This window comes from Panicum hallii, chromosome 2 (assembly GCF_002211085.1).
Source record: "Panicum hallii strain FIL2 chromosome 2, PHallii_v3.1, whole genome shotgun sequence".
NCBI lineage: Eukaryota > Viridiplantae > Streptophyta > Magnoliopsida > Poales > Poaceae > Panicum > Panicum hallii.
Genome location: NC_038043.1, coordinates 13,160,920 through 13,181,101, shown reverse-complemented (window position 1 = coordinate 13,181,101; position 20,182 = coordinate 13,160,920). Strand labels below are relative to the sequence as shown.

At 42.7% G+C, this 20,182-nt stretch overlaps 1 protein-coding gene across 17 annotated transcripts; it reads right to left on the bottom strand.

Annotated features, from left to right (window-relative positions):
- Positions 1–223: 223 nt before the first annotated feature.
- LOC112881503 (putative 1-phosphatidylinositol-3-phosphate 5-kinase FAB1C) lies at positions 224–11,908 on the bottom strand. 17 transcript variants are annotated; one of them, XM_025946216.1, is made up of 17 exons: positions 11,499–11,908; positions 10,385–10,662; positions 9,280–10,276; positions 9,055–9,199; positions 8,602–8,952; positions 7,696–8,418; positions 7,292–7,611; positions 7,081–7,207; positions 6,825–6,992; positions 5,420–6,718; positions 5,078–5,338; positions 3,834–4,960; positions 3,684–3,731; positions 3,021–3,075; positions 1,768–2,130; positions 1,358–1,491; positions 224–1,255 (listed from the first exon to the last, which is right to left on the bottom strand). In XM_025946216.1, the coding sequence occupies exons 2-12, from the start codon at positions 10,623–10,625 to the stop codon at positions 4,721–4,723; spliced, it is 4,872 nt and encodes a 1,623-aa protein (XP_025802001.1). In that variant the 5' UTR covers positions 10,626–10,662; positions 11,499–11,908; the 3' UTR covers positions 224–1,255; positions 1,358–1,491; positions 1,768–2,130; positions 3,021–3,075; positions 3,684–3,731; positions 3,834–4,720. The 17 variants fall into 17 exon arrangements, with proteins under 17 accessions (XP_025802001.1, XP_025802003.1, XP_025802007.1 ...); XM_025946218.1 differs by having other exon boundaries at positions 1,370–1,491; XM_025946222.1 differs by lacking the exons at positions 224–1,255; positions 1,358–1,491 and having other exon boundaries at positions 1,519–2,130; positions 3,834–4,091; positions 4,668–4,960.
- Positions 11,909–20,182: the final 8,274 nt, after the last annotated feature.

The window sequence follows — 20,182 nt, the reverse complement described above, 5'->3', positions numbered from 1 at the left end:
AAAAGATGGCAATATTGGCTTTCTTTGGCAGAGTGGTGATACAACACATCCTTCCATACTTCATTGAATTTAACGCCCTTCCAAGCTCTATATTGCTACCCACCTCCTTTGGTAGCTGAGGTTGTTATTCCATATTGTCATGACATAACTATGCAAGACCAGCTGAGAAACAAACAAGTAGACACTCTCTAGTGAAAGCGCAAGCTAGAATCAAACACCAAGCTGATAAGAACAGATCAGAGAGAGTTCGTTGTTGGAGACATGGTTTACTTGAAGATACAGCCCTATAGACATACATCCTTGAGTACACACAAATCTCTCAAATTACACTCCAAGTTCTATGGACCCTTTAGGGTGTTGGAAAGATTTGGCAAGGAAGCATACAAAATTTTGCTTCCCCCTCACTACCAGTTATATGATTTTTTCCATGTCAGTCAATTAAAAAAGCACTTGGGTCCTCATGCTGTGCCAGGTCCAGATTTACCACTGGTGGATCAGAAAGGTACTATCAAAGTGGCACCTTCAGCCATACTTCAAAGAAGAATGATTCCCTGAAACAATGAACCAGTTGTCCAATGGTTGATCAGCTGGGTGAACCTACCAGAAAGTGAAGCTACTTGGGAAAATGCTGATTTCATCCGCAAGGTCTTTCTAACTTTGCATCCTTGAGGACAAGGATGCTTGGGAAGGGGCAATTGTCAGGAAGAACGATCATTCAGTTTCGTCAGATAACGTTTTGGCTCTTCAGTGTAAGTCGGGCGTTATACTGAATGACTGGCCGTCTTCATTTCCGACTGCTGGATTCTGATCGGGTGGCTGCCAAGATAGCAGAGCACTTTCGCTGTACTAATGCTTCTTTTTGGATGTTAACAGTACTTATTTTCAGTGAAGCTCCGTGTCAACTTAATGACCACGCCATTGCTATTTAGGTGTTGGCCGGCTTGTAATAGGGCATCGAGACATACTATCAGATGAACCCTAGGTAGAATTAGCTCTAGCTGTAGTTGGTCTCCTGTCGACCTCTGTATCTTAGGAATTGCCCACTGTCCTTTCTTTGATTCAGTTAATACAGCAGCTAGTTCTTCCATTCCGTTCTCGATCTAGATCATTACTGTACCATTCCCGGTTGCCTACTGTTTTATCCCTGTTCTTGCTCTGCTTCGGATCTCGTTTTTGGTCAAGGATCTCTTTGATCCTGACAGCAATCACCTCGAAGTCCTCCTGTAGGCACCTCCAGCAGCCATTGCAGGTGTTCCTGCAGCAACATGACGAGAAGTATCAGTACAACCACTTCTTCATTTGTACAAGGGGAGAGCACAAAATGCAAAAAAAATAGTTATGAGCTGAAAGAGCTAACCGATTCGCACACCTCTAGGAGAATCCCTGTAAACTGGTGTATTGTTGATAGATATGTTGCATGCCTCGCAGACCTTCTCAAAGGTCTTGCCTGTCCAAATTCGAGGTATAACATACAAGCAATGTGCACCACACCTTTTTTTTCCTCGAACGATGCAGGAGAGTTGCATGTCATTTCATTAAGAAGAGAAGAAAAATACATAGGAGAGGCAAGCACCTATTCATAGTACAAGGGAGAGACCATAGTCCACTCCCAACACACATGTTCACGTATATGCACCGATACCTCACATAGAATATATATATATATAGACTGAAAGTATCCAAGAAAGAAAAAAGTAGAAACCTGACAATCTATACAACACCAAACATTTAAGTGGGCAAACACAAAGGATATAAGTAGAATTATACCGGCCAGGCTAGAGTTCTGTAGTCCCAAGTACTGAGTGATTATTCATGCCACCAGTAACCAATCTGCATTTTCTTCTGAGCAAGGCTGATGCCAAAGCCTGAGTGTTTTTCTTGACTTGTAGAATGTATGCTCTATATTTGGAGTTGCTACCTGCTTAGAGTTACTGCCAAGTCAGAAATATGATTATCATCGGGGTCCTTGTGTTGAATGGAAAACACCAAATTTATCCTATACTCAAAGATCCAGCCTGTTTCCCTTTTTTTTCCCTTTCTTGAAGAGCATTGTACCACCATAGGACCCCTAAGATTCTTGCAGATAGTTGACACAACAACATCACAGTAGTCGAAGGGCCTACGACATTCCTACAAAGGCAAAATAATTAAGTATCAGAAAACAGTAAAGCTAAGTGACAAGTGTATGGTCATCTCATACAACCATACATAAATATCAAATAGCAAGGGCAAACGGTGCATCGTCTGAAAACATCAAGAGCATTGAACAAGCAAAGTGTTATCACACAAGCAAACAAATTTATGATGGTCATAATAAAAGTTAAAATGAATATCACCTATGAGTAAAGGAAATAATACACAAGTTAAATGCTTTCTTCAATATGAGCATGATTTGCATCGCCTGGAACAACCATAAGTATCATGCTATAAGGGAACACTTTTCGCTTAAGCTCTTTCAGGCACATGTAAGTCATGTGTTGCACTCTTGATTGCAACCTAAGGATACTATCAAGCTCTGGATGTTTGAACCACCACTTGATATTTTCAAATTTGTTTTAAGCTATGACTATAAGGAATAGAAATAAGAAAAACAGAATTCTTAAAAGAAATATCTAATATGCTGAAGCAAAATAAAAATGCTTATGTAACCTTCAAATGCCTTCTAGTAGTAAAAAGTGTTGCATAGACAAATAAATTGACTAGTATTAACTGATTGACGTAGAAGAACTGGTGTAGGCTTCTCCAAAAATGGTTGGAATGGTAATAACTAATAAAAATCAGTCGTGATGCATCACTATGGTAGACAAATCCAAGAACACCTTAGACAAGGACATTTCCGTCATAGACAAAACCAACACAGCAATAGGCCCCAGATAAAGTATTTTCATCTTTCAAGTAATAGATGATTGACCAAACACATTTGTTCGAATTTACATGTCAGCTGCCATCCCAGGAACAAAGCAAACTCAACAAGAAATGTTACTTTCTTATTCAAACATAAGTCAGACTACAGTACCAACCTGACCAGTAGATCAGACATCATGCATTGAGTGGTTAAAAATTTTAAGATAATTCCTGATGAAAAAAGGTCATGAGAAACATGGTCAGAGGGAAACAATGCAAGTCCTAAAACAGCAATAAGTTCCATCCCTGCAATTTAATTTTTGCCAGGGTCGAAGACCAAGAAAGTAATCTCCATTAAACAGAGGAATCTTGTGTTTTAAATCTTACAAGGTAGCATAATAAACAGTTTTATGAACCTAAAGAAAAAGAGCATCATACTCTTCAGTTTTTAGCACTAGGATTTACATCTAGTTCAGAACAATGAACACAAGACAATCTAGTTTTACATACATGATATTCTAGCAGGTCTTGACTCTTGAAGTACTAGGATAACAGGTATCTCTATTACTCTACCATTTGCCCAAATTATTAAGCAAGAAACAGTCAAATTAACCACAAAATTAAGAAACCTTTGGATACAATAATTCAAGGACAGTTGAAAGGTAGCTTGCAATCTCAGTTCTTTAGCAATATTATTATCTACTCCTAACTCCAAGTAACCACACACGTATACAACATTAAGAAGTATTTTTAGTACAACTGTGCACGCTAACCAAATAACCTGGGATAACAGAAGCATACACAATATATAATTGATTGAGCTTGCTGGAGCAACATACCAAGAAGAATAATTCAGGATGCTTGGAAGTTGGAAGCTAACTGTACTTCTGTAGTAAAACAAGAGTATACATAAGAAACTGTCAGTAAAATTGCATAACAAAACTCCATTATATACCTTTACAGATATATTCATAGAAATAAGGAAAAACCTGGATGTTATTGAAGACTTCAAGAGACTTGATGGCTTGAAAGTTCGCCGTACATGCCAACTGCTTCATATGGCACATATAGAAAAGGAAAATTTGAACAAATTTGCTCTTCAATAGTCCGTGAAGAGAAAGCATGTCCAATCTACCATAATATCTTTGTATAAACCAGACAGAACAGGACCGCGAAACAGAACTAGAGTATAAGAACTCAGTTCAAATCTTTCAACTTGATCCATCTTAATCCACCCATGCACAGGCCTACTTTCAAGCAGCAACAAGCAGTTTATGCATAGTTCATCTTTACATGCACACCGGTCTGTAATCACAATTAATTCCCTAAAAAAATGGTTTCTTCACCTTTCTTGCCTAAGATGGAAGACGCCCCCCACCCACACACACACATTTATAATTCATGATGTTCCAGGATAGATCAAATTACAATAGACATATTGACCAAATGGTGTCACTGTATTTGTGCCTGTCATGGCAAGGGTAGTGCTCAACCCACAAACCTTACCACACATTTGATTAAAGTAATACAGAAAGCTGAATCCACAAAGGATGAGAATATGACTTGCAATTTCAGCAATATATATTCCAATAAACACAACTGCAGTGCATTAAATGCTCCTCTACCCCTATATCCTCAATCTCCACCCTAACTATCATCAATAAAGAACAATATCTAGGTTATTTATGTGTCACCATTCATTTGCTTAAAATTTGCCCTTCCCTGGCGTCCTAAATGCTAAGATGTACAACTGCTGAGAAGCAAAATGGACAAGGATAGATATACACACGCCACAAAAATGAAGTAGATGAATTGATACTAACTCATGACAAGTTCAGGCAACTACTGATACCAGGAAATGACCAGGCCCCATGACTCAAGCATCTGGAACTGATAGAAAGTATTGTGACATAAATGCTCTGAATCTGATTTTGTACTCCCTTGGTGAAATTACAGTTGGTGATAGATTCTTCGGAACAAAAAGAGATGTCTTCACCCAAGATTCCAGCTGTTTGTCCCAAGTATATTGTCTCAAATAATCTATAATTCCAAATACAAGCTCTTTCTTCTGTTTGTCAACTCCAACAAACAAGGAGTAATCCATTACATTCATGTTCTGCAAGCATAAGGAAATAAAATATAAGATTCAGAGACAAAATGATAGATAGTACTACAAAATGAAGAAAGTATAATATTCAAAGAAAATTATTTTAATGGCAACAGGCACACATACACTTAGAAAAGCTGTGTCATTCCAAATAGCACGTTCCATGAGGTTTTTGGTTTTTCCCTCAATGTAGATTGGCATGGTACGCATATCTTCAATAAAATTCTGATCCAAAAGCACCATTTCAGGATTTTTTGAATCAGAAATATATCGTGAGAAAAGAGCACCCTTCAGATCATATCTACGTAGTATATTATGCCCAAACAAAAGATTTTCCATAACCATGAAATTAGCCCTTGTCTCCTTGCCGTTCCTTATTTCCTTAACCTAAAATAATGTCAGAAAGAGATATACCATTAGATGCTAGGAGCAGTTGAGCCGCACAGTTTCCTGGAAGGTTCAACACACCTGATATATTCCCAGAATTTTTGCGAGACATGTAGGGTTATTTGAGACCTCAGATACACCAAAATGCTTGAAGTACTCGAGACCAAACTTTAAGAACGAATCAAACTCCGTCTTCTTGATTTGTTTTATGATAAATCTGTCATCCATTGATTTCGCAAAGAAAACCTTACTCTTTCCGCCCTGTGCATCCCAATTTTTGCAGCGGCTTATTGATGAAATATATGCAAGTTCTGATGGGCAACATATCTTCCGAAGATCATGGAATTGCTTTGCATATATACAAACAACGGTATATTTGCTTCTAAGAGCTATTTTTTCATTGTTCAGATCAATTTCAGGATGCAGATCTTTTAAAGCTGACAGAAATGAATCATAAAACCCAGATGTTGATTCCTTAGGTGATATTGTTGATGCGAGAATGGATGACAACATAGAAGCATTTCTATCCAAGTTGCTAGATGCAGCTTCAGAAGAGAACCCTTGTTGTTCAGATATAGTTAATGCGACAGCAATAATGCTGGAAACCTCTTCCTCAGCAATAGACAAGATATTACCACCATGGCCAAGTATAAAATGCCCCAAGTCCATCTGATGTTTTAATTGTGTCAATGATGAAGAACATGGGGTGTATTTGTTGATGAGGTGAAATTTATACAAAGAACCACCTTGAAGTCCTTTCTTGTATTCCAGTTCCAAGTGACTAAATCGATTCCAGACCCATTTTCCTGCATCATAACTTGGTATGACAACACGACATATTTCATTTACTTTGGATGCTGCAGGCTGTTCATGATTTGTCAATGGTGATTTCTCTGAACAAAACTCATTACCAATCTCCATAGTTGCCTCAAACTGATGTGAACCATTTTCAGTAGCTTCGCCTGGAGAAGAAAGAGATGATCTTACATCATGATCTTGATAAACGGGCAACTCATGCTCTTTGATTATTAGTTTATCAATAAGCTGAGCCTTATCCAAAATTTTATTGCTACATGAATCATCAAAGCTGCTAGAAGAACTTATAGTTGTTTCATTTCTTTCTATTCCAATGTTCTTCATAAATGGTGTGTCTTGGATAGCAATACTCCCAGAATTCTTCAGCTCATTCTTTACTGTCCTTTCATGAATAGAATTGTCTGAAGATACAGTATTAACTTTAGTGTACTGGAGAATATGAAGCAAACGAAGATCCCAAATATAGAACCCAAGAAGAAGTTGCTGGTACAGCCAGTTCAAACCAAGGATCTCATGAGAAAAACTCTCAGGTATTGCAACTTGGTTAAACGCCTTCAGAGAAACCTTGTATACGGAGGATACGTTAAAATACCCAAAAACAGTTCAAAATCATTTGCATAAGAGAATCAAGAAAATATAAATGATAATAGAACTGCTGCATCATGATTACCTCAACTTCATTTTTTTCCTGCACAAGCATCCTAGTCACCTCCAAAAGTAATCCTTCATATACTGAAATGTTGGTGCCTTCCCCCATGGCTTGAGTAGTGTATCTTGATCTTAAGTCTTGTATTCCATTTTCAATTTCTGAGAAGAGTTGTTTCCATTTAAGACGGACCTTAAAGAATAGAACAATGTTAGCACGCAAGTATGTGATTGGCTGAAGGAAAATAAGCAGCAGCAGCAAATATGTTGCAGAAACATACATTATTCACTTCAACATCAAGCCAATCCTTTTTGTTTCTGTTATTGAACTCCAGAGTCAATGGAGGCTTACAAGCAGAATATATTTCAACAGATGAGTATATGAACATAGCAACTCTGGATCCAAATCTGCAAGGCATAAAATGATAAAAATTATCTGTAAATCATGAAGAAAACAATTCATATTTATTTAGTTGTCTTCCAGACATTTACCCAAAGAAACGTAGGCAGTCTCTATGCAGCAAATGCCCACATGTTGACAGCTTCTTGGCAGCAGAATGAGTTGAGAAGCTGAGCTCCAAGAACTTCCCAAACGATAGATTACGTGCAGAGGAAGATATTATAACCCTGCTAGTCGGCTTAGCATTGCATCTCAAGCATCTAGTCCACATCCAAATTCTTCCTTGAGCCTCACCAGAAAGTGATGACTCCATGGGAAGTCTTTTCACAAGAACAGTGAGAGTACCATTGTGGTGAGTATAAGAGTACATATGAGCTTCTGGAGACTCACCGCACGATAAGCAGCTGTGTTTCTGCAACCAGTTTACTTTGTTATTGGAAATAAAAGCAAGGAAAATGATGGAGCTCTTAAAATAAAAATAGTTAAGAAGTATGACCTCATTAAGTAAAGTATCTTGCAAATATCGTCCAAGAGATGTATCGAAATACCCATAATAAGTTATCCGGGAAAGGTGACTCTGTTCGCAAACAGCTTGGTTCCTGATATGTTGGCTAGACATTGAAATCAAGATGTCCTGAGTATTCAAAGAAGCTCCACTCTCAGCACAAATTCCATTAGCAGTTCTTTGAAATTTTTCGCCAGATAATTGTTTCTTGTGCACCTTTTTGGAAGTATCCATGAATGTTGAGCCATCAAAACCATCACATGTGTTTGACTCAGCATAATCTGATGATGGTGTGTCCTGCATAAAATTTGTCGAGGGAACTGAAACAGGCAATGATGAATATGACCGAATGCCTTTGCTGTCAATATGCTTTTCACCAGCAGGATCTTCAGACGTCATAGTTTTGTTATCATGAAGATGCAGCAGTATAGGCTTTTCAGTATGAATGAGCTTTTCCTGATTAGCATACTGATCATCACAATTTGGATGTTTCATGGTGTCACTGTTTTCCGAACTATCATAACAGGGACCAAGAAGGCATGCATTAGTTTTAAAGCATTTCTCTTTCCCTGTGGTAGGTTTGTCTGTCATAAATAATTTTTGATCAGCAAAGAATGAAGTTTCAAGGATCAAATGGTAAGCTGCAAAGACAGTGAAATGGAGGACACGCTTAATCTTCTTAAGTTCTTCTCTTGCTGCGCCTTTCAGCAGTATCTACAAAACAATGTCAAACTAATCAGAACTAGCAAAGCATAAAGAGCATACAAAATAGGATAAGTCATGAGAAAAATGGTAAAAAAAATTGCATAAAATGCACAACAAATGATCTGATGCCCTAGTACCACAGACTAGATAAATAAATAAAAATTACACGTATATAAGAAAGAGAGAACATACTGTGCATCCCAGAGGTCTTGGAAAACCCTCTAGAAACAAACACGTTTTCCATGACTTCCTTCCATCATCTCCAGTAATATTATGCTCTTCAACAAACTTTTCAAAATGGAGAGACTCACACTGCTTAATAATGCTGGGTTTTGTAAGAACATTCTGCAATGATATTATTGGAGAGCCAGTGCAACGAGCAATTCTTTCCAGCCGACGCATATTCATGTCACTAACTACTGTAACTCCTTGTTTCTGAACATGTTCATTCACATTACGGGAAACTACTTTCTCCACCAATATAACATCAGGCTGGCATTTGCCTATCACTGCACTAAGTATTTTCTCCAGCTGTTCATTTTCCTGGTCAATGTGAAAGAAGAGGCATTTTGTAAATCTCACCTATTATCTAGTCTTTTATCTATGCAATGTAAATAACCTTTGGTTAAGAGCATGCACGCACACCTGTTTCATTGAATTTATTGATGCTAACCCTGTTGAAAAATGGCCAAGCGCACCCTGAAGAAGTAACAATTTTGGATGCTTTATATTGGCACGCATCTGTTTATGTGCAGCACTCTTCTTAAAAACAAGACCATTGACCACTTCACTATCAAAGGAACAAAGAAAGGGCACCTTATTGAGACAACGCAAGGATGAGGAAAGAACAGTACAACATCGGTTTGTTACCTCTGCTGGTAAGATCCTGAAGGTATGCATTTAACCTTCACATACAAACCAGGATCCATTGCATTTCCAGAATTGGCATCAGGCTTGACAAGTAGTGCAGCATCCCATGACAATGAAGCAACAATATCAAGCCAGTTCTTCTTGGTGCCTCCATCATATATAGAGAACCCTTCAGCAGCCAAGAAACGACTTACAAGGGTCTTGAATTGCCCATTCATAACTTCTGACATTACTTTCTGCAATTGGTCTTCACGGCTTTCCTTGCTTCTCTCTGCTATGTTAACGTTGAAACTTGACCTAGCCCACCCAGAGCTTTTATTTTCATTCTCATCGGAGTTATTAGAAACAGTATCAAAGTCATCTTCCATATTTTCTGGTGCTGGTGGTGACCAAATGAGCGGATCTGCATCAAAACTGGGCAATACAAGTGGGTATATACATTCGTTTTCACTATCAAAGTCATCACCATGTTTCATGTCAGGTTCGGTATTTGATATATTGTAATAAACTATTGTATTTTCCATGCTACCGTCAAGTTGAGCCATAACTTGTTCATTCAATGGAATAATATCACCACCTGGCATAGGAAGGCTGGTGACCTCTTCAACATCTATCACACCGCATTGTTTAAGATCGAAGTCTTCCACTGATACACCACATTTTGTTTCTATAGATTGATTGTTGGATAGGACATCTTGATGCTGCTCAGAAGATGGATTCAAACACGAAGTAATATTAGTGTCATCAAATTTTCCCTTGGAGTCTTCTAGTGTTTCCGACTCTGGATGACCAGATGAAATATTTTGATCTGCTGGAATGGGAACAGTAGCACCGTCATCAACAACAGCAATATCACGGAGTTGACATTCTTCCACTCGTATTAAACTTCCTTCTCCTTGCTCCATAAGATCATCATTTAATAGGGTATCAGGATAACTTTGACCAGTATCCTGGATCTCAATCTCCTCTTCAAAGTCAGAGTATGTTAGGGAGTCGCCTGAGGAAAATACAGGCCATAGAGAAATTATGGTTATGTAAGAAAATAATGTTAAATGATACAGACAATCATATCACATATTTCAGAGAACAGTGCTACAACACTCACCAAGGCTTGAAAAGCAACTAGCAAAGCTTGAGAAAGAATTTTCTCGGCTGAACATGGGAGTGCCATAAGGAGTGCTGCAAGGGCTTGAGTCCATGTGCAACCAGTTGGTCTCACCGGTAACAATTGATGATCCCTCACCATGATCACACATCTTGCAGCAAGATGTACTGCAGGTTAGGTCGATATTGACCTCATCCATGGTTGTCTCTTTTGATGCACATGCATGACACATTTTACTCATGACACAACCTTACTGCATTATTGTGCTAGCATGCCACCTGCACATAAAAGTAACACCAAAGTCATCCACCCAACTAAACCTTAACTTGAGAGCTAGTAACTATATATAAATTATTCGTCATGACTGCACAAGAATTTACACAGTTCCACCACAGGGGAACAGGATCATTATCAAGCATGCCTAGGTTCTGACTGCACATAAAATTTTTAGCCTGCTAGGTTCTGACTTTATCGAGCTCTGGAAACTGAGGTCACTCACAAAAACTTGCACACTCTAACAATATTTCTGAAACTGCATGCTAAAAACATTCAGAAAAACAGATAATGTGTGCGATGTGCTTGAACTACAAAATTGAGCAAAAGAAATCTCATGTAGACCCATAGATTTGGAAACTGTACTAGAAAAATTTAGCAAGTTGTACTAGTCTGTAATGGTGGCAGGAAGAAAAACACTTAAATTAAGATGAACCAAGAATTGCCATCATAAGTTCACTCAGAAACTAAGAATTTCGGAGATAGTAAATAAAGTGGAAATAATGAAACGTACACTAAACAACCTAGATTATACAACTAAGCGAAATGCCTCCCAATTTTTGCAGCAACGTACACTAGTTCCATACTTCCATTTGTATTTCACCTATTACAACGTAGCCCAGCCACAATAAAAATTCATCAACCATTCGAGCATTTGATAATCCAGAATGCAGCGATTTTCGTATACTGCGAAGGTCACCATCGTGCGCAATCTCTTAAACAGTGGCAATGGTTACCCTCTGATTAACATCCTTCCTCTAACTAAACTCACCTCAGTCCATGCCTACAGCTTCACCCAAGCCGTGCAGATCTAGAAGCCCAAATAAGGGATAGCAGGTACCTCGGATTGGGCAAAGAGGATTGCGTCGTGGGGGCGGAATCCCAATGGCAGGAGACGGACTCGGCGTGGTGGGGGCGCAATCCGGATGGCAGCAGACGAGCCGACGTCGCAGAGGGCTCACGTCCGGCAGGAAGAGGCGGGCCGGCGTCGGTGTGGGCGGAGCACAGCGTGTGGGAGGAGGCGGGCCGGCGCCGGTGGTGGGCGGACGTCCCGCCGCGTGAGGAGGCGGCCCGCCCGATTCGCGCCCTCCGTGAGGCGCGCCGAGGTAGTCGGCGGCGGCCGCGGGCAGGGCGGAATCCTAGTCGCCGCGCCTTGTCGCCGCGTCCGTCGGTGATTGCCCGAATGAGGGGTGGGGCGTGAAGGAGAAGGGCCAGGCTCGGCTATGGAGGATTGGCGGGGGCGTCGGCTCTGGGGGACGTTTATCCCGTGAAGCGTAGCATGTCTGTGTGGAGGTCGCGTTTTGTCCTGTGGCGCCTTCGTTTTTTGCAAATATTAAACAAGTAACCTTTTTTTTTGCGAAACTACATTAAACAAGTAACCGTGCCGTGTCCACGGGCTTATTCGGTCCATTTTTTTCTTTCTTTTTTTTTATTTTTGAGAAGAACAATTTTTCCCGAGGGGCATTTTCGTCTCTTCAAACCCGTAGAAGCGCCTCGAGCTCGGGTTTTCCAATGGCTCGCTAGAAGTGCTGCTGTGTTGAAGCTAGCTGGGCATTCTTAGGAGCTGAAGATTTTTTTTTTCCTAACACAAGCTGGTTGAAAATTAAAGCGCCGCCAAACAGAACCATAATCTCACAAAGTTAGGCCCTGTTTGGCACTACTCTGCTTCAAAAAATCAGCTCAACTTCATTAACTTCATAGCAGAGCAGCTCAGTTTTGACGTTGCAGAATTTCTGAAAGTATTTGGCTAGCAGACCAACTTTAGCTTCAGAAAAATGAGATTTGAATTGGAAAAGTCCCTTATGCCCTTGAACCATATATGAGATGATTTCATTTATATATTTTTCATCTAAACGCTTAACTAAAAAAATAACACTACACTATAAATAGATAATAAAGTACTAATAGAAAGTTATATAGCGAGTACAAATTACAATATTCGTAAATATTCCAAAATAATTCCATTACATATCAAGTCTCAATGATCTACTACTACTACATACTACATCCAACTTTGAGAAATAGCCGTTGCTAATGCATCACAAAAAACATCCATAGTAGGTGCATTGGGTACTGGAGATGATCCATCCGAGGGCACTACATTTGTTATACCTTTCCGTTACTGTAGGCTCATAATCTTCATCAGCTCCACACGTTCAAAGTCTAAATCACCACTGTTATGCTCACGGATAAAATTATGGATCACCATGAGTCCTATCAGTATCATCTTTTGCTTCCATAATGGATACATCGGCATTTTATAGAGAATTTGCCACTTCATTTTCAAGACTCCAAATGACCTCTTAATAACACTACGAACTCGTGCATGAATACGATTGAACTTTTCCTTAGGAGACCTTGGTTCCACACCTCTATGCCATTTGGGTAAGTGATACCTCTCACCCTTGTATGGTGCTAGGTATCCCGGTCTATTAGGATATCCAGCATCAACAACATAATAATTACCTACAAATAAAAGTATATGATATATTTAGATAATAAGTACTAGAGTTGTAAAATTGAAAATGTAGAAAAATTCCATAAATTACCTACCCTTGGGAGGGTGTGGGAAAAACTTTCGATCCAACTTCATTGCATTATACAACACAGTGGTGTCATGCACAGACCCCGACTGCCCCACAGAAACATAAGTAAACCTCATATCAAAGTCGTAAATTGCTAGGATATTTTGAGTCGGTATCCCTATTTTTCCAATATACCTCACTTGTTCATTAGGGGGTAAAGATTTCCTAATGTGTGTCCCATCTAGAGCACCAATACAGTCTTTGAAGTGTGGAAATGCCCTCCTATCATCTGCTATCTTTTTTGGACGGTACGAAAGTTTGCATCTTTTGGAATAAGGAAATATTTTGCCATTTCCATCAAAGATTCTAGAACCTCAGTAAATTTCCTACTAATAGTTTCACCAGAGTGATTAAAATGATTTTGACATTTCCTATTGGACTCATTTTCACAACATATGAACAAGAAAATTGCAAGAGCCTCATAGGTGTTCATGAGCATAGATGGTTGCAGTCCATACCTTGACACCAACAAATTATGCAAATCCATAAATATTTCCGTGCTCATGCGCAACTGAGAATGACATTCACCTGGAGTTCTCAAGACATATTGTAACCAACCCATGCCACTTTGTTCCGCTATCCTTGGTGGATTTTTGTTAAGGTAGAGCTCAACATATTTCTCTGCCACTTTAGCACCATATAAAACCAAGTTCCAAAACTCAACACTATCATCACCTGACTCCTCTGAACCATCACTCTCACTATCATACATCTGAAAATAATAACAATTACCAACAGTAACGATATCATGGATACAAGTATAACAGTAATGTCATGGATACAAGTAATAGTAGTAACAATGTCATGATTACAGGTAGGAATACTGAAGCGTCCCCCCTCATCAGGGAAGACTTAAAAGTTATGCTTTATCAGTCCCAGGAGACTGACAACACTTTTATTACATCAGATGGTACATCACCGTACAACTCTACGCGGTAATGGGCAGTGAAGCGCCACTATTGCGAGGATTACAACTAAAACCCACACTACTACACTAGCTACGAATAAAGGGTCATCGGAGTCTTGTGCCATGCGGAACTCCAGCGGTGGCCCTAACCACAGGCAAGACTGGGTGCAGGACGAAACCCTACTCGACGTCTTCGGGGAGGTAGTCTGGATCTTCTGCTGTAAAAAGTAAGAATGGGGTGAGTACAAACGTACTCAGCAAGTCCAATCACACCCACGGAGGGGGTATAACAGAAATCAATGCACAGGGCAATCCAAGGATAAAGTTATGGTTCATTTGCAGAAAACTCGGTTATATGCCAAGGTTCGTTCAAAAACATTTTCAAAATAAGTTTTCTAGTACCAAGGAGCACGTGATGTTGATCCACACAGGATCCAAGTTTTAAGCTGCTACCAGACTCCCCTTCCGCCGTAGCACACGGCACAACTGCCGGACACTTTCCAAACAACCCACACCAGTCCAACCATTCCTAGAGAGAAACACTAGTTATGTGACCACACCATAACTTGCCCAATACCGTGGGCACGGCTATTCGAATAGATTTTAACTCTGCAAAGGTGTGCAACTTTACCCACAGGTGGGGCACCACAGCACGATCGCCTTAGTGTCGGTGCAGATCCTAACAAAGCCATTACCCACCTTAGCTAGACCTGACTAGCCACCACGGGATCCATCAAGGGGTTATTCGACCTATCTCCGAGGTTTAACCGGGGCATAAGTCACACAGAGCTTATCCCTTCTCCTTGATCGCCCGTTGCTCTCAGCTCTCCTGATGGCTACCAGACTAACTAGTGGGATTTATACTAAGCCGTTGCCCATACAACGGTCAAGTGGTTTGCACGACAGGAAGCTAGGTGAGATGACACATCAACTCGGTCCTTAGGGGTGACAAGATGGATATCTCCCTTCCTTACTCAACCACACAGATACGAGCACACCAACAGCAATTCACATAGAAATGCCATCCATCCCGTCTAACTCATCTTTCAAAACCACCTTTCAACTCTTCCCACACACACACACATTTTTATCTATAAAACAGGTGGTCAAGGAATAGTCATCACAAAACAAAGGGTGGTTATCACAAAACAAGGGTGGCTATCCTACCATGTTTTCTTAAGCAAAACCATGTATTTTTATAAAACAGGCCAACGGGTTGTGTTCATAAAAACTAGGGTAGAAACATGCATCAAAGGGCGGGATTGAACTTGCCATTTTCAAATCCTTGCGGGAGGTCCTGATCGAAGCACTGTCCCCCGGGTTCGGGGTCGCAAAACTGGTCCTCGTTCACTTGATTACAGTCGGGACCTTCCTCGTTCACTCCGTGTCCTACGACGCAAACAAACAGGCACCCAATCAATCGAACGAACTAAAAGCTTTTATCGTTGAGTTCGAGTCGGAAACATATTAGTTATGGAGATAGGGACGATATTTTTGGGTGGTTTCCTGATGGCATAGTCAAAACTATGTTAAGAAGGGTGTGGTAAAGTTTCGTGTTAATCGGAGGTCGTTTGGCGCATAAAATGACGAGTTAAGATAGGGTTCGGGTGTTAAACAGGGGTCCAGGGGCTTATTCGTAACTATCTGGAAGGGATAAGGACCTATTTGCGAACCCTAGAAACATTCAGGGTATGCTAAAGGGTGTCGGGGTATATTTAGGTTTATGTAATGGAGGGGTTCGGTTTGAAATAATAGAAAGGGCAGGGTTCCTTTTGCAAAAGGAGGTAAATAGAGGAGGGTCCTTATTTGGAAATGGGAACAAGGCACGGGGGTGTCAGGCATAACTGCCCTGTTCTTCTTCCTCTCCCTGTGACCGAAGTAGAGGGAGGGGAAGGGGGCGGCGGCGGCAGCCAATCTGGCCAGCCAGGGCCCAAGGGCGGCCCGGGGCAGGGGAATGAGGGAGAGGGAGGTAAGGGGGGTCGGTTCCCGGCCTTACCTTGGGCCGGGGTGGCGTGTGGAGGTGGGGCGACGGGAGCGGCGACGGCGGCCTTGGGGCACGGCGGGGCGGCGCTAGGGCAAGAGGGGGGCAGAGGCTGGGTGAGCCACGGCGGTTGTGGGGGTGCCGGGGTGCCCCTCGGCCCTATTCATAGGCGGCTGAGGCAGTGAGGCGGGGGGGGGGGGGGTCGGCCGGCGGCTCCGCGGGCGGCCATTAATGGCGTCTGGCCGTTCGCGGCCGTCGTGGTGCGGCGTGGTGGCGAGGGCGCCGAGGCGTCGCACGTGGGGGAGGCGGGCTGTGCAGGCACAGTGGCGAGCGTGCACGCGAAGCACGGCAGGGGAAGCAGCAGCGCGCGCGGGGGGTGGTGCGGCAGGCGACGGGCGGCGCGGCCACGCGCAGGGGAGGGCGCGCGCGTGCGCGCACGGTGCGGCGAGGCGCGGGCCAGGGGTGGGGGTGCGAGCGGCGGGCGGCACGGCATGGCGCACGGCCACGCATAGCGCGTGCGCGTCGCGGAGGGAGGCCGGGGCAGGGGCTCGCGCGCGGCGTGGGTAGGGCCGGCGCGCGGCCAGGGCGGCTGAGCGGCGCTCGGGCGCGCGGCAAGGGGGGAAAGGAAGGAGAGAGAGAAGGGAGAAGGAGGGAGAAGAAAAGAAAAGAAAAGGGAGGGAAAAGGAAAAGAAAAAAGAAAATAGGAAAAGAGGAGGAGAAGGAAAAGAGAGGGGAGGGAAAAATAGAGAAAAAGAAATGGAGAGAGAAAAGAGAAGGAGAGGAAAAAAAAGAGAGAGAACTCGTGCCGGCGCTATTCGCGGCGGTCACTACGGCCGGTCGGCCACGCGAGGGCAATGGGCAGGCGACGCACTTGGTGCGAGGAAAAGAAGATGGGACAGCGGTCAAGTTCGGTGTCGGTTGTCAGGATGGCAGGGAAAACGGAGAAGGTTAGGGCTAGGGTTTGAACGTGCTTTGACGATGAACAGGTTTTTGAAACACTCTAGCGCGTGATTTATTTTGGCGAATTTTCGGGGTGTTACAAACCTACCCCACTTAAAATGAATCTCGTCCTCGAGATTCGGCTGGTTCCTAAACAGATGGGGAAACTCCTTCTTTAGGGCATCTTCACGCTCCCATGTCGCTTCTTCTATTCCATGTCTGCTCCACTGAACTCTACAGATCCGTACTTCTGAATTCCTTATCCTCCTAGAGACAGTGTCCAAAATCTTGACCGGTATCTCCTGGTATCGTAGATCCGGTTGCAGGTCTATTGCCTCTGCTGGCACGTGTTCTATCTCGGGTACTCTCAAACACTTTCTGAGTTGTGAGACATGAAACACTGGGTGTATATCTGCCATTTCTCTTGGTAGCTCCAATCGATATGCTACGGCTCCGACTTTCTTCAGAACTTGGTACGGTCCAATGTACCGAGGGGCTAGCTTTCCTTGTACTTGAAACCTTCGGGTCCCTCGAATAGGTGAGACCTTGATATAAACAAAATCTCCTGGGTTGAAACTTATTTCTCGCCTTTTCTTGTCTGCGTAGTTCTTTTATCGGGATTGAGCCGCTTTCAATTTCTCGTTGATTTCCGCTACTTTTTTTCTGCTTCTTTTATAAGTGCGGGTCCTACTAGGGCACGTTCTCCAACTTCTGACCACATTAGGGGAGTTTTGCACTTCCTTCCATAGAGAGCTTCGAATGGCGTCATGCCCAAGCTGGCTTGGTAACTATTGTTGTACGAGAATTGTACATAAGGCAGACTCTGCTCCCAATCCTTTCCATAGGTCAGGACGCATGCTCTCAGCATATCTTCCATAATCTGATTTACCCTTTCGGTTTGACCATCCGTCTGTGGGTGATATGCGGAGCTGAAATCTAACTTGGTGCCCATGGCTTGATGCAAGCTTTTCCAAATCCTAGAGGTGAATTGGGTTCCCCTATCTGAGACAATTCTGCTAGGCACTCCATGTAACTTTACTATGTTTTCCATATAAAGCTTTGCCAGCTTTTCTCCACCGTAATTAGTTCGTACGGTTATGAAATGAGCCGATTTAGTGAGTCGGTCCACTATTACCCATATGGAATCGTGTCCCTTCTGTGTTCTAGGTAGGCCTACTACAAAGTCCATTTCTATCTCATCCCATTTCCAAACCGGAATGGGTAGGGGTTGCAATAATCCTGCTGGCTTTTAATGTTCGGCCTTGATCCTTTGACAAGTATCACAATGAGCCACAAATCGTGCAATATCCGCCTTCATTCCATTCCACCAATATTTTTGCCTTATGTCCATATACATTTTGGTGGATCCTGGGTGGATGGAGTAGGCTGAGTTATGTGCTTCGTCCATGATTATCCGCCGGAAGTCTCCATTCCGGGGTTCACAAATCCTATTCTCGTACCACAACGTTCCCTTATCGTCCACTCTGAAATCCGGTGCTTTGTTTTCTCCAGTTTGTTTGCAAATCTTTATTAACTCCTGATCCGAGCCTTGAGCCTCTCTAATTCTATCCTCTAGTGTTGATTGGATGTTCAGCACATGGCTGGAACCTCGAGGAACAATGTGCACATTTAATCGTGCCATTTCCTCGTGCAGATGGTCATCTTTGGGTCCATAGGATTTCCGGCTTAACGCATCGGCTACCTCCTCATCCTCTTCCTCTCTGTATGACCAATCATGCACCAAATCGTCATCCTCTTCCTCCTCTCCTGCTCCATCTATGTTTTCAGTGTCTTTTTGGCTATCGGGTATAACAGGATTGTCATTCATTGGGTTCTAATGATCAGTTTCATCATTAGAAATGTCACCAAACATTTCTCTAAGAAAGTTTTGATTTTGTAGCGCTTTCTTCTTGAATTTTCCAGAACCCGGCATGTCCTGAACAAAGAAGGTATTCAGAATAACAAGGAGGTATTGTGAACATAGATGAACAGCTAAAACTTGTGAACAGAACAATACTTACCACTTTTACTTTTTTCACCATTCATTGTCCATGTTAATTACTCCTCTTGCACTGTCCCAACCGGTTCCAGTTTGATTCCGCATTAACTTTTGCCAAATTGACCGATCATTCTTCAACCTATCCCACTTGTTCTTGATTTGTGTCTTTGATAACTCAATTTCGGTCATTTGGTAAAATCCTCCCGACACTTCAGTGTAACCTATAGTGTTCAAATGTGTATTTGGTCTATTCCCTCTCCTTATTTGTTCAGCGAATAACTCACATACAATGCGATTATAATCATCCGTCCATTCCATAGAATCACCCTAATCAACAATTATGTGGAGAAATATTTTGAAGCATACATGACAACACAAATTATCTAATTGACTAGCATACAAACACTCAGCAGAAATGGAAGAAATCGAGCGAAGAAATTATACCGATTTTGGAAGATTAGAGATGCGGGCATGGCCACTGGTGCCTCCCTTGTTGGTGCGCGTCGCCCCTGCTGCGCCCAAGCCAGCAGCGCCCAGAGGGGCTGCAGCCAGGCCGGCACCTCCGAGGGGGGCCGCACCCAGGCCGCCGAGCCCCAACGCGTCGGCCGCGCCCTGGGTCGCGCCGCCCGCGCTCCTGACGCCAACGCCTCTGCCAGCGCCCCTGCTACCGCGTCCATGGCCCCCCCTGGAAGCTACGCCCCCTCTAGCGCCTCCTTGGCCACCCCTGCTACGGGAGAGGCCAACTCTCGGCGCTGCCGGCGGCCCATGGCCAGCTCCTCCGAGAAAAGCAGCAGACAGTGACGGGGTCTCCACAACAGGCAACGAATCAACTCCAAATTCATGGGGAATATGTTCAACGCCCTCAGATCCGCCCATTTGTGCCATCAGCTCGTCATCGGCGACCTCCGGTGGTGTGGACATGGCCGGCGGCTAGGGTTCTGCTCCTGCTATCGAGTGTGGAAAGAGGGGGTGTAGGATCAAGAACACCGACTAGAGGGGGGGTGAATAGGCGGTTTAAAACTAAAATCAACAACACTAGAGAAATTTAATTAGTAACAAAAGAAAGCCCTATATCATGCTACTACTATGTCTAGAAAGGTTTGCAACCTAGGGT

Coding starts and splice junctions, on each gene's coding strand:
- LOC112881503 (XM_025946216.1), bottom strand. CDS start 10,625: ATGAGTAAAATGTGTCATGCATGTGCATCAAAAGAGACAACCATGGAT. Junction 8,419..8,601: donor CAAGACCTCTGGGATGCACA/GTATGTTCTCTC, acceptor ATTGTTTTGTAG/ATACTGCTGAAAGGCGCAGC. Junction 7,612..7,695: donor AAGATACTTTACTTAATGAG/GTCATACTTCTT, acceptor AACTGGTTGCAG/AAACACAGCTGCTTATCGTG.